Consider the following 12524-nt stretch of genomic DNA (forward strand, 5'->3'; position numbering starts at 1 on the left):
ATACACTATTAATAACAAAAAAAGAAGTTAATAGGTTAAATGTATTGAAAGTTTATCTATGTGAATGTAATGATGATATATTAGTGTTTACAGTATTTGAGTAAAAGTATAATAATATGTTTCTTGGTAAAAACAGTTGAAACAATTGAAAGGAGGTGCTATCTAGTTCCCTTTTGGTTCCTCTATGCTGGAAATAAGTTGAGATTGAGAGGGTTGGGTTTGGAGGTTCTACAGGTTCTGTATGGATCCTGCAGCACATTTACCCACAGATGTTGCTACAGCTGGGCCTGTAGATCCTGTAGCTCTACACTCGTAGGTTGAAGCTGAAGCTGCAGAGTCCCAGCTGCTCCATAAATGCTGGATTGGTGATAAATCTGGGAAACCCTTGCTGTGTGTGGGTGAACATTATCCTGCTGAAAAATGCTGCTGCTATCAGCTGGAAGAAGTTCTGCAGGAGAGAAAGCAGCAACACATGGATCTGCAGGATGTTCTGCACAGATCACTGAGATCACTGTTAGTAATGTTCTTCCTATCACTACTAGGAGTGACCGACTTTCACTGTATGAGATGATGCTCCTCAGATCATCAATCAATTAATCAATCCATCACATCAGCAGTTTGTTGGGGCAGCGTGTCACTCCACAACAAAGACTGGATTGAACTTCACCTCAAGACCTTCATACTCAAATCCGACAATCACTTCAGATAAAGAACTGAATAGTTGTGGTAGGGAGTGGGTCCTTTTGAAGGATTGTCTTTTTCTCAGTAATTCTGGTGATGCAGCTAGCCATGGGAACCTCTTAAAACAGCAGCAGTATGAAGACGAGCATCTTGTTGTTGAAATAGCATACTGAAGAGTCCATTCAGAAAAAGTAGAACCTTTAATGTAACACTGGGCTGTGATAGTGCCTGTAATGAAGACTAAACTTACTAAGGATTTCCTGCTGCCATTCTGAGTCACTCCGTGACAGTCTGGGAGGACTAAACACCAAGTTTTATTCCTGATGGTTGATTCTATTGGGTGCAACTATGATACTGATGAGTTTCTTTTTAAAAGTCAATATATAATGATGATAATAATAATAATAATAATAATAATAAAGTAATACTGAAGCTTTCTGCAAATAATGAAATGTCATTATAAATAATTTTGTGACAATAGCAGTAATAAAATACTCAATGTTAATCTTGTGATCACAAAACATTGGATTTAAAGCTGTTTTAGCTCTAAATTGATGGTTTCAGTAAAGACAGGAAACGGGATGTATAAAAGGGTTTGAGCGATTAGCCCTGCTGTTTAAACAATCAGCCACACTGCACTGACGGCAGCAGCCTGCAGCAGCCTGTTTAGCCAGTTTGGCTTTGGGATAAAACCGTTTGGCCGCATGTGGTGTGTGTGTGTGTGTGTGTGTGAGGTTGACACGCATTTAACCGAACACTGTTTACCCTCTGGATCAGCTGCTGCACCACACTGACTGAAAGCGCCCGGCTGGTAATTACCATTAAGGTTTTCAGCGCTTTCACCAGCAGCGCTCTCGCTGTGCGCTAGCCGTGCTAATGCTATACTCTCACAAATGCAGGAGCTTCAGATGGTTCTCCAAGTAATACAAAAACACACAAAAGAAACACTTTTTGTTTGTGAAAGTATGCACCATGCAGCTTGATTTAGGGCATGTCAGAGTGTCTCTGCTATCGTGACGACTGGAAAGTACACTTTAAGTAGATCGAAACGTGCAAAGGCATGTACTCATTTTCTTAATTATTCATAGGTGTGTTTTGGGTGTAATGTAAAATTAACCAATCAGTGTGTTACTTGCTCATAATTTTTTTAAAGAGTCAAGTGCACTTGGACTTCGGCGGATTGCTATTTTAGCGGCACAGCTACCTGGACGTGTCCAGCAGCTAATTTATGGTAGCAGCAATATTATTTTATTTTGTATTTTGTTTATTGTTGATATAAAAGTTGGGTTTGTGCTGCTGTGTGTTTATGTGGGCGTGACTGTTGTCGAGGTTTTAATCAGTTGTTTGTGCATCTGTGTTTTCCATTGCAAAGATAGCAATACGGCAGAAATGTACCTGAACACACCTCATTTCCAGAACACCACGCCCATCAGTGTAGATATACTCAGAAGCTCTGCTGCTGTTTAAACCAGGCAGGAGGAAGGAGTGAATATAGACTGAGGGTGGAGTAAAATATTAAAAATAAATGTTGTGTGTCGGCCAAATGTCCTTAAATATCATGATCTGTGTGTGTCTGGCACCTTCTGACCACGTCCATCTTTCTTTTGGTCTGAAGTGCTTTCTGTCGCTCACACCTCAATTTATATCTTAACACCTTCACGACTAGTCAGACCTTTACATCTGAAACAGAGTAAAACACACACACACACACACACACACACACACACACAGTTTACGCTCAGATGGTCAGTGAGGAGCTCTGACTCGGGGGAAGCCTCTGACCCGAGGTCGCAAGTTAAGCTGTCCTTTCTCTCTGGGCTCTAAGGCCACTCGGACCCTTACAGGGGTCATCAGTGTGGTCACCCAGCTCTCAGCTGACCATCACAGGGGTCATCACTGCGGTCACTCATCTCTTAAATGACTATCACAGTCAGCAAACACTGCTGACCAACGAGACTTATCCTGTAGACTGGACTTAATGCTTAAAGCAATTCTTTATTACTAAGATTAATCAGATAAAGCTGCCAGATTTTTTATTTTAGTATTTTCATCTATTTATTATATTTGGGATGTATGTTTTTTAATTTTGGAGGCCAAAATGCAGAACATGGGCTGGTTTGAGGTTTTAAATGATAAAGAAATACACAAGTAGGTCTTAAATCCATTTGCATTATTAAAGATTATATTCTATAGAGCTCTGAAAAAATAAGAGATCACTTAAAACGATGAGTGTCTTTGATTTTACCAACTGAAAAACTGAAGATGGATGATCACACGCCTTCAAACCAAGCTAAACTGCTTGAATTTTTCGCACCAGGAGTAAAGCAGCATAAAGTTATCCAAAAGCAGTGTGTAAGACTGGTGGAGGAGAACATGATGCCAAGATGCATGACAAAACTGTGATTAAAAACCAGGATTATTCCACCAAACTCTTAAATCTTTTTTATTTGTTATTTCAGCTATTTCTCATTTTCAGTAAATAAATGCTCTAAATGAGATTATTTTTATTTGGAATTTAGGAGAAATGTTGTCTGTAGTTTATAGAATAAAACAACAATGTTCATTTTACTCAAACATAAACCTATAAATAGCAAAATCAGAAAAACTGATTCAGAAACTGAAGTGATCTCTTCATTATTTCCAAAGCTGCATATATATACTCTATTGCACAATAGCAAAAAAAAATTTACTTTCTTTTTTAGGGTGAAGGGGTGTGGTTAAAATAGCTTCCTAGCAACCTATAATCATAAAAAAATAATAATAAATCAATATCATACAAGATTCTGCTTCCACATTTTTATTAAAATTAGTTTTAATTTTTTATGTTTTTTACTTCAATTCACAATAAAAGGCTAAAAACAGCACAGTGGTTTTACAGCCGGTCTCTTGTCTACACAACTTTCTTTGTTGCTAAATAAAGTAAATTGATGTTAAATTGATCAAAAAACTTGCAGTGACTTTCTCAGGGTTTTTTTATTTTAATAGCAAAACACTGATTTTTGCAATAAGTAGAATAAATTAATTCATTAATAGGATAATCTAAGGAAGACAAAACTAGAAGAGAGTGATACATCATTTCAACAATACAGAAGCTTACAGCTCACACAAAAATATTAACAATAATAATCTTTGGCTACATTTCGTTCACTGAACAAGAAGGTTTTAAAAATCAATAAATTAACATTTCTGTTCAATAAATTAACAAACAGTTAAATAAAAAATAAATAAATTACAGCTTATCAGTCCAGTCCTGACCAACTGATAATAAAGCAATAAATAAAAAGTAAAATAAGGAAATAATCTTTCATTTCATCTTACATTTGGGTTTGTACTATTTAAAGGAACAGTTCCTTATTTTTATATCACATTTTATACCAAAAATCACAATAAATAAAGCGCATAAAAATAAATATTAAACACTGAGTGGAGCACGTTTCAACACCACGCTTCTCTCCAAACAAAGCGGTCCGCTGTACACTGAGTTTCCAGAGCAGAGGAACGACCCGGCGGCAGCGTTCTTTTCAGTCCAGACGCTCCGTCTGTAGACCCTGCAGCTGTAGAACCGGAACACTGAGAACCAGGGGGCTCAGATCACCGTCACTGAGGGTTCCCACCAAAACGGGTCAGACACTTCAGCTCTTACTCAACACCACAAAACAACAGCACTCGATCTGACCAAGGGTTCTCCGTTACAATACCGCAGACCTTCTGGAACATCTAGATCCAATTACAGAGCATGTTCTAGATTATCTGTAAAATTACAGCAGAGGTTCTAGACTCTCTCTGCACAATTAAATATGATCTAGATTTTGTGTGACACTACATGCCTTCTAGACCCTGTAAAATTAAATAGTTTTTAGACGTGTGTACAATTACAGCAGATGTTCTAGATTTTCTTTGTAAAATTACAGCAGAAGTTCTAGACTCTGGCTTGTAAAATGATTGGAGCTCTACATGAAACATGAAATATTTCATATGGAATTATTGTAAGTGTTAGGTGTAGGTTTTAGATTCCAAAAAACAGATATTGAACAGGAGATGTTCTACATGTTCTAGGTAAAATTAAACCCTGCATGCCTATACATAAAATACATTTACAGAGGATGTTCTAAAATTTGTGGAAATACAGTAGCTGTTGTAGAATAAAATTAGAGCAGGCATTTTAGATTTGCTCTGCAAAAGAACAGCAGATGTTCAATATTTCATGTTTAATTACAGTCACTGTTTTAGATCTTACAGCAGATGATGTCGATGTGTTCAAGGTTTTTTCTAATTATACCTTATATTTACAGTAGGTGTTTGAAATTGAAGACGCACATGTAGGTGTTTATAAATTAACAGCAGATATTCCAGTTGTTCTGCATAAATGTACAGAACAGGGCAGATGATCTAGAACAGTTAGAATTACAGTAGGTGTTCTAGACTGAAATTCTTGAATGAAATCATCAAATTCTAGACTAAAATGTACAGCAGATGTTCTAGAATTTATGTGTAAATTAATAGCAGACGTTCTAGGATTTCTCTGCATAATTACGGCAGGAGTTCTAGGTCTTTTCTGTGAAATTAGAGCAGGAGTTCTAGACGCTCTGTGTAAATTCAGGGCAGGCGTTAATCACTCTCTCAGTGTTGTAGATGTTCAGAAGATGTTCCAGATTTCGTGGGTAAAATGTTCTCGGGTATTGGCAGAAGGTTCTACCAGGACTCTGTGGTTCCATCACTGCTGGATCCGGGCGAGTGCGGGTCGGAGTCGCTGGCCCAGGCCCGGTCTGAGCGGAGGTTCTGCATGTTGCCGGTGATGAGTGTGAGCAGAGCGGCGGGGGAGTGAGCGGCGGCGGCTCCTTCGCCCTGCTGCTTCTCCAGCAGCGTCACCAGGAAGGTGATGTAGCGCATGGCCAGCCGCAGGATCTCGTTCTTGCTCAGCTTCTTCTCGGGCGGGTGAGTCGGGATCAGCTTACGCAGCTCCGCGAACGCCGTGTTCACGTTGTGCTGCCTCCAGCGCTCACGAGTGTTGGTGAACACTTTACGGGTCATGGTGAAGAAGACGAGGAGGGTGATGCTAAGAAAGACAGGAAGAGAGAGGTTAATCTCAAATATTGTTATTTGAAAAAAAAAAATTATTTACTATCCCTAATCAGACAAAAAATTAAGAACTGATTAATATATATAAAAAAGGTGGAAAAAAAAATATATTGAAGTACTGTGATATTTTGTTTGGCAATATTGTGTTGATAAAAAAAACAACAACACAGTATTCATTTTTACTGCATTACTAGTTTAGATGTAAAGATTGGTGTCAGAAGTGGTTCGTTTAGTGTTGAGTTTAAACCCCGCCCACTAGGATTTGCACAAGCTCTTTGTTGTTACATCCCTATAGGAATGTGCAGTACTGTATTATATGTAACAATAATAATAAAATACAACACATTATATGCATTATGTTTATTGTTGACTGTGAATTGTGAAAATAATGTAACATAATGTGTGGTTTTATATGTTTTAAATATATCAGTCATTAATAATTTATTCCCATGATGCAAATCTGTGTATGCTCCTCTTTACTTGGAGCACACAAAGACACTTAGTTATACATTATAAATGTTTATAAGCAACTATAATATTCTAATAAGTATGATTTAGAATTATAAGTAGGCAATTACTATGACTTTGATGAAGTTTCTTGATACTGACACTATACGCTATGTAATAATTAAATATTATATCATAATTCATAATGCCTAATAAACATGGTTATAATGTAATATATTTTTACACATATTTAAATGTCCCAGATTGTCTTTGAAACATTACAGCAGAAGTACTAGACTCTACATTTAACATGAAATGACAGTCAGGGTTCAAGATTCCATTATCTCTAGAATTACAGATATTTTAGATGTTCTGCATACAAAGGCAGATATTCTAGTTTCATGTAAAATTACAGCAGAAATGCTAGATTCTGTAAAATTACAGATGTGATACATTATCTGTGAAATGTCTTCTGCATGCATGTAAAGAACACATTTTATATGAATCTACATAGCATCGAAAGCCTCATGATCATGCACAATAAACAGGGCAATATATGTTCTAAGCATTTGTGTCTGTTATAGAAATTCTGTACAGAAATTCATAGATAGTACAACTGAAAAATTCCACTATAAGGTTTTATCTTACCTGTGTGAGGTCTGGTTCAGAAAGGAGGCGACCCCGGCGGGTGAGTGTAATCAGGGGAGCGGGGACACGGACCGGGCCGAGCCGCTGCAGTGGTTCTGACAGAGTCCTGGAGAGAGGTAGATTAGCGGAGTGGTGATCCCCAGTGCGTCCTTTCAGCCCGAGCCTCAGCCTCTCTCTGAGCTCCTCTCGAGATGCTCTCACAGAAAAGAGGGGGTAAGAGTGAGAGCGGGGGGGCTGTGAGGGAGCGGGCGGGGGGGTGTCAGCACGAGTGGGGGCTTATGTATTTTACAGCTGTATTGTATCTGCTGGCGGTCCTGCGGTACTGAGGGACTTATTTACACCTGCCATTAAACCCTTTAACTCATTATTACCCCCCTCATTAACCCTGTTTAACTCAGGACTCAGAACTACCCTGCCAGTAATTATAGAATATCACAGCGTATATCGGTGAATTATATCAGTAATAATGATAATAATAATAATAATGTGCAGTTATAAGATTTATTAACTACTATAAAACAAATATATAATTTGTAATAAAGTCACTTTTTGAATGCTAGTGATCTTCAGGCCCTTAAGTGGCACTGCATTATAAACAGGCTGTCCTGATTCTGTAACGAAAATCATTTAAAATGAATTTTAAACTTATCTGACCACAAACAAACAGTTTTACATTTTGCCTCGGTCAATTTTTAATGAGAAGACATTTTTAATGGCATTTCAGGATGGTGTTGATTTATTTCAGGTGGTCTTCTTCTCTGCATGATAAAGCTTTAACCTGCATTACAGCACAGTGTTCACAGACAGTAATGATTTATGGAAGTGTTCCTGACCTAACCCATGCAGTGATTTGCAGTACAGAATCAGTACAGTCTATTATTAATGCAGTGACACCTGAGGGCCCGAAGAGCACCAGCATCCAGTGCTGACTGTCTGACTGTCATACCTAAAATGCCCGGAGATTAGGTTACGCTATGGGATGTTTTTTAATAAGCTTCTTGTGCACTTTTAATGTTATTAATGCCTCGTTTTAAATGTCAGGGCTCTCCGGATTCTACAAATGCCGTAGATACGCCTGTTGTAAAGAGTGCTGGGCAAAAATTACTGGATCTCGGAAAGCTGCGGAAGAGCGGAGGAGGGCTATTCAACAAAGATTAGTACTCTTTTATCATGTTTTACTACAACCAAAGTCAATTTTACACCGGAGTTTTACTTTAAGAGCATTTTGGGAAACGCGTTTCTGTTATTTAACAAGAGGATGAGATCAGTTGCAACTTCTACAGTTTGAAACACTAAAGTGAAAAGGCTGATTTAATGGATCCATCTCTAAAACAGGATCACAGCTCAACCGCACACTGTTTATAAAGCATGACCAATCAGTGCGTTGCTATATTGTTTACGCCTCATGGAGTTGTGTGTATAAGTGTATATAAGTGTGTGTAAGTGTGTGTAAGTGTTTATATATGTGTGCAGTTGCTGGTCGTCCACCTGCTACGAGTCATGTCAGCGGAGCAGCGAGCAGGAACAGTACCATCACAGTGCGAGTGCGGCCGACTGGCCGATTGGCCGAGAGGCGGTTAAGGAGAATATTCCCACTGACACGTTTACAATCTGGGTTTTGTCGGGCCGGTGGTAATCTCGTTTAGCATGTCCGGGGGCCACACATAAATTACACTGTCATAAAAAAACACAGACACAAGCCTCGGGGCTGACAAATTCTTTGGCTGAGGGGTCCCACAGGGGTCCCCAAAACCCACCCCTCCGCCCCCCAGTGCCCCGCGCTGCCTGCCTCGTTCAGCCGGCTCTCAGATCTGAAGCGGCTGTCTCGCTGAAGCGCCGGGGTGCGCCGGGCTCTAAGCGCTGGAGTGTTGTTGTTGAGGCTGTGTGAAAAGTCTCTCGGTGTGTTTGGGGGGATTTGCATAATGGGATTACGGTGGGATTAAGCAGGAGATCGGGGGGGAGGCAGAGACTGAGGGGGACGTCAGGCCCTATTCACTCAAACACACACCAAACACCCCGTACACACAACACATACACACACCCACACACCATACACACACATGGCACCTGCAGAGCTGCCATTCAGAGCTGGGAAAACTTTAACTGCCTTTATTTAGCACTAAAATAGCCATTTTACACCCCACACTGACATAACCTGATCCTACCCAACATTTACCCAACACCACTCCAGGATCTGCACAATCTTACCCCACACTACCCCAATCTTACCCCACGACCACAAACTTACAACACACTGACCCCACACTACCACAAACTCTGCCCCTTTCCTCCATCACACTTCTCCAACACTACTCCAGCCTCTGCTCAAACGTACCCAACACTACCCCATCTTTACCCAAGATAAAAAAATGCTCTAGCCTCCGCGCTAACCCTACTCTAACCCAACACTGCTCTGGCCTAATCTTACCCCACACACACCCAACACTACCCCAATCCTACCCCACACACACCCAACACTACCCCAATCCTACCCCACACACACCCAACACTACCCAAATCTTAGCTCACACTCACCCAACATTATCACAATCTTACCCCTACCTACACAACACTACCCAAATCCTAATCCTACCCTGCATGTACCCAACATTAATTTAGCCTCTTCACAATCTTACCTCACACTCATCCAGCCCTACACCAGCTCCTGCCTAATCCTGCCCTGCACTTACCCAACACTACCCCAGCCTCTGCTCAAACTTACCCCACACTCACCCAACAAAATCTTACCCTACACTCACACAACACTACCCCAGTCTATGCCAAATCTTCCATCACACTTACCCAGCACTAGTCCAGCCTCTACCCAATCTTACTGTACACCCACTGTGAGGAATCCCCCTCTAACCCGTGGGAGAGATGGTAAGTTGTGCAGTTGTGCAGTTGTGCCTGGCTGTAAGCGTGCAGGTCTGTTTGTTGGTAGCGGGTCACGAGCGGGTGAATGGCTTTGGCAACAGAAAGGCCGAAAGTAAAAGGTCAGATTTGAACAGCATGTCTGTTTCTCACGCACTCCCTCCCTCCACACGAGAGAAAAGCAGAGAATACTGTAGCCATTATTACACTATTACAGCTATGTTTATTTTACCAGGCCACACTTAGTGGCCCCACCGCCACCAAACACCCCGTGCCTGCCCTTTCTGCCCCGACTCTGTCCCTCAGAGCTGGGCTCGGGCTTTTGTTCAGGGAGGGTCGTTAGCGAGGACAGTAAACGCAGCCTGAATGGACTAGGGGTGGGGGTCATTTATGGAGGCTGGCTATGAGCCTGGAGAGACAGAGCAGGACTGTGAGAGACGAGAGAGCCAGAAAAAAAGAGAGTGAGAGAGAGAGAGTGTGTATGTGTGTGTGTGTGTGTAATACCCATGGGAGTAGTTTTTTTCTCCTAGGCTCATTCCTGCGAGGGCCTGAAGAAGGACTGCTGGCTTTCTGTGATAAGCGCTCGCTCGCCGTCCTCCATCCTCCTCCTCCTCCTCTTCGTCCTCCTCTCTCCGTTTCTGCCCGGCACTGATAAGGAACCTGCAGTGCAAATGAACTGCTACCTTTCCTCCATCCATCTCCATAAAACACAAAGAAAGAAGAAGAGAGCGGCGGTGAGAGAGGCATTTCAGCTTCCAGCCTGAGCTGCACATTTACAATCTGCATCGTTTTTAATGGTACAAACTGCCGTAATTACCGATTAACACACCTTCCCTGACGTTTGCAGGCTGGACGGCAGCTTCAGGTCGAAGACTGCATGCAGATAAACCTCCTGATGTCCTGATGGTTCAGCTCCGGTTAAATGAAGTGTGATTAACAAAAGGGACAAAAGAACAGAATTACAATAAATCACAAGCATACACAATCGCAGCCACTGGTTCCTTCTCCCTTATTCCTACTGTACTACATCATCCAAGACACGTTTGGTGTCTCAAAAAGTTTAATTCTTTAGTTTTGCATGAGCTTATGCAGCTTTTAACATTCTATAAACATTTACATCCCACATATTAGCACTGTTCTAACTGAATAATTAGCTCCTTAAAAGCGGTTTTAGACACTGTAGAAACCTATTTTATCTATAAACGTTGACTAAAGAATCCTAAAGCTTAATTTTAAAACCTAATTTATGTCCATAAACAGTACAGATAAACGTGAGAAACCAGTGTAATTGTGCAATAGTTTTTTATTAGGTGAAATAATTTTTTATCCCCAGTTTGGAAAGCCAATCACACAAATATGACCCCTATCACTAGTAATGCCCCTAACACTGGGATGGTGAGGACATGTGAAGTCAGACTCCTCCTCTTCTACAACAGCAGCATCCATTAGGCAGCATCACAGCACACTCAAAGGAAAGCGCTGGATCCCCAGCTTCGATACATCAGCTAACAGATGCCTGACCATTTGTACCCAATTTTCGTGGTTCTGTTAATTTTTTCCATTCATGTTGTACACTGTCAGTGAATTGTGAAAACAAAGGCCTTGGAAGGATACATCAGCTGCGTCCTTTAAATCGCTCTAAATGTGGGCTGCATTTCTCGCCCGTATAAGAAGGGTCCTTCAGTTTGGAACAACCTTCAATGATGGAGTGGCTGAGAAATGCAGCCCACCTAGGATAAGGCCTAGACTTTGGACCACAGCTACACTGCTTCACTATCCTGGTGCTGCAGGCACCCTTACCCTGAAAATTTATAGCTCTCTTCTTCTAACTCACCTAATCAGCTTTCTGAAAAATGAATGATTTCTGGCTGTTGTGTCACTTGTGTACGTGCACAGTTAGTTTTAGATAAACCAAGTGCAAAAGCACCAACACTAATCTACAGCTTAGCTACAAATGCTGCTGCCAGATCTTACAGTGGAGGGAAATGTAATAGCTGGTATCCCAATTACTGCTGGAGAATCATCAGCCCTCTGTGTGCGTCAGAAATCAACCACGTGTCAAACCTTCGGGTATAAAACTCAAGAAAAGCTTAATCATCTGCAGATACGAGATAATCATTTCCAAATCATTTGGAGCATGTCTTACTCAAATCTTGAGTTTCTGAGGCACCATCACACTGAATTTAACACACCTGACATTAACACACTGATTTTAAAGGGGACATATTATGCAAAACTCACATTTTGCATGCTTTTGTATTTCCATCTGGTTCTCAACTGCCCCTAAAAACACGTTTTCTGTGAATCAGCTAAAAGAGTTTGGACGTCACTACTTAAGAAATGTGCATAGTCCCAACAGAATCCCACCCACTAGATCAGGTGAAGAAATTATGGTCTGTTGTTTGAGGACCTCAGACAGTACACAGCAGGATTAGCCAGTAGACTTCGTCTGAGGTAGGGATCTGTACCTACTGTCCATGACAAATCAGCAGGTGAGGGAGCTCAGCTACTGTGCATAGCTACCTTGAGCAGCTAAAACCGCTGACTGCTCCACTCTGCAATAAAACAATGGCATTAACACACCTGGATCACACAAACATCTGTAAAAAGTAGTCACAGAGTCACATGACCATACAATATATAAAAACATATAGTAGTATGAATGCTAAAGGGTCCCCCCTAGTAATGTAGGCACACCTACACCACGTCAGACTAACAGATAAATAAGAAAATGTAATTACATTTGTGAAGAAAAGCCGCTCAGATCTGAATGCGAGTACCACAGAGAAAAAGTCATA

The 12524-nt window shown here is 41.0% G+C and overlaps 1 protein-coding gene across 1 annotated transcript; it reads right to left on the reverse strand.

Annotated features, from left to right (window-relative positions):
- Nucleotides 1-3462: 3462 nt before the first annotated feature.
- On the reverse strand, nucleotides 3463-11617 carry tal2 (T-cell acute lymphocytic leukemia 2). The gene is made up of 4 exons (XM_007239064.4): nucleotides 10544-11617; nucleotides 10231-10424; nucleotides 6856-7049; nucleotides 3463-5737 (listed from the first exon to the last, which is right to left on the reverse strand). The coding sequence occupies exon 4, from the start codon at nucleotides 5710-5712 to the stop codon at nucleotides 5374-5376; it is 339 nt and encodes a 112-aa protein (XP_007239126.1). The 5' UTR covers nucleotides 5713-5737; nucleotides 6856-7049; nucleotides 10231-10424; nucleotides 10544-11617; the 3' UTR covers nucleotides 3463-5373.
- Nucleotides 11618-12524: the final 907 nt, after the last annotated feature.

This window comes from Astyanax mexicanus, chromosome 22 (assembly GCF_023375975.1).
Source record: "Astyanax mexicanus isolate ESR-SI-001 chromosome 22, AstMex3_surface, whole genome shotgun sequence".
In the NCBI taxonomy this organism is placed as follows: Eukaryota; Metazoa; Chordata; class Actinopteri; order Characiformes; family Acestrorhamphidae; genus Astyanax; species Astyanax mexicanus.

What these genes read in the sequence shown, in the direction of transcription:
- tal2 (XM_007239064.4), bottom strand. Translation starts at nt 5,712, where the DNA reads ATGACCCGTAAAGTGTTCACCAACACTCGTGAGCGCTGGAGGCAGCAC.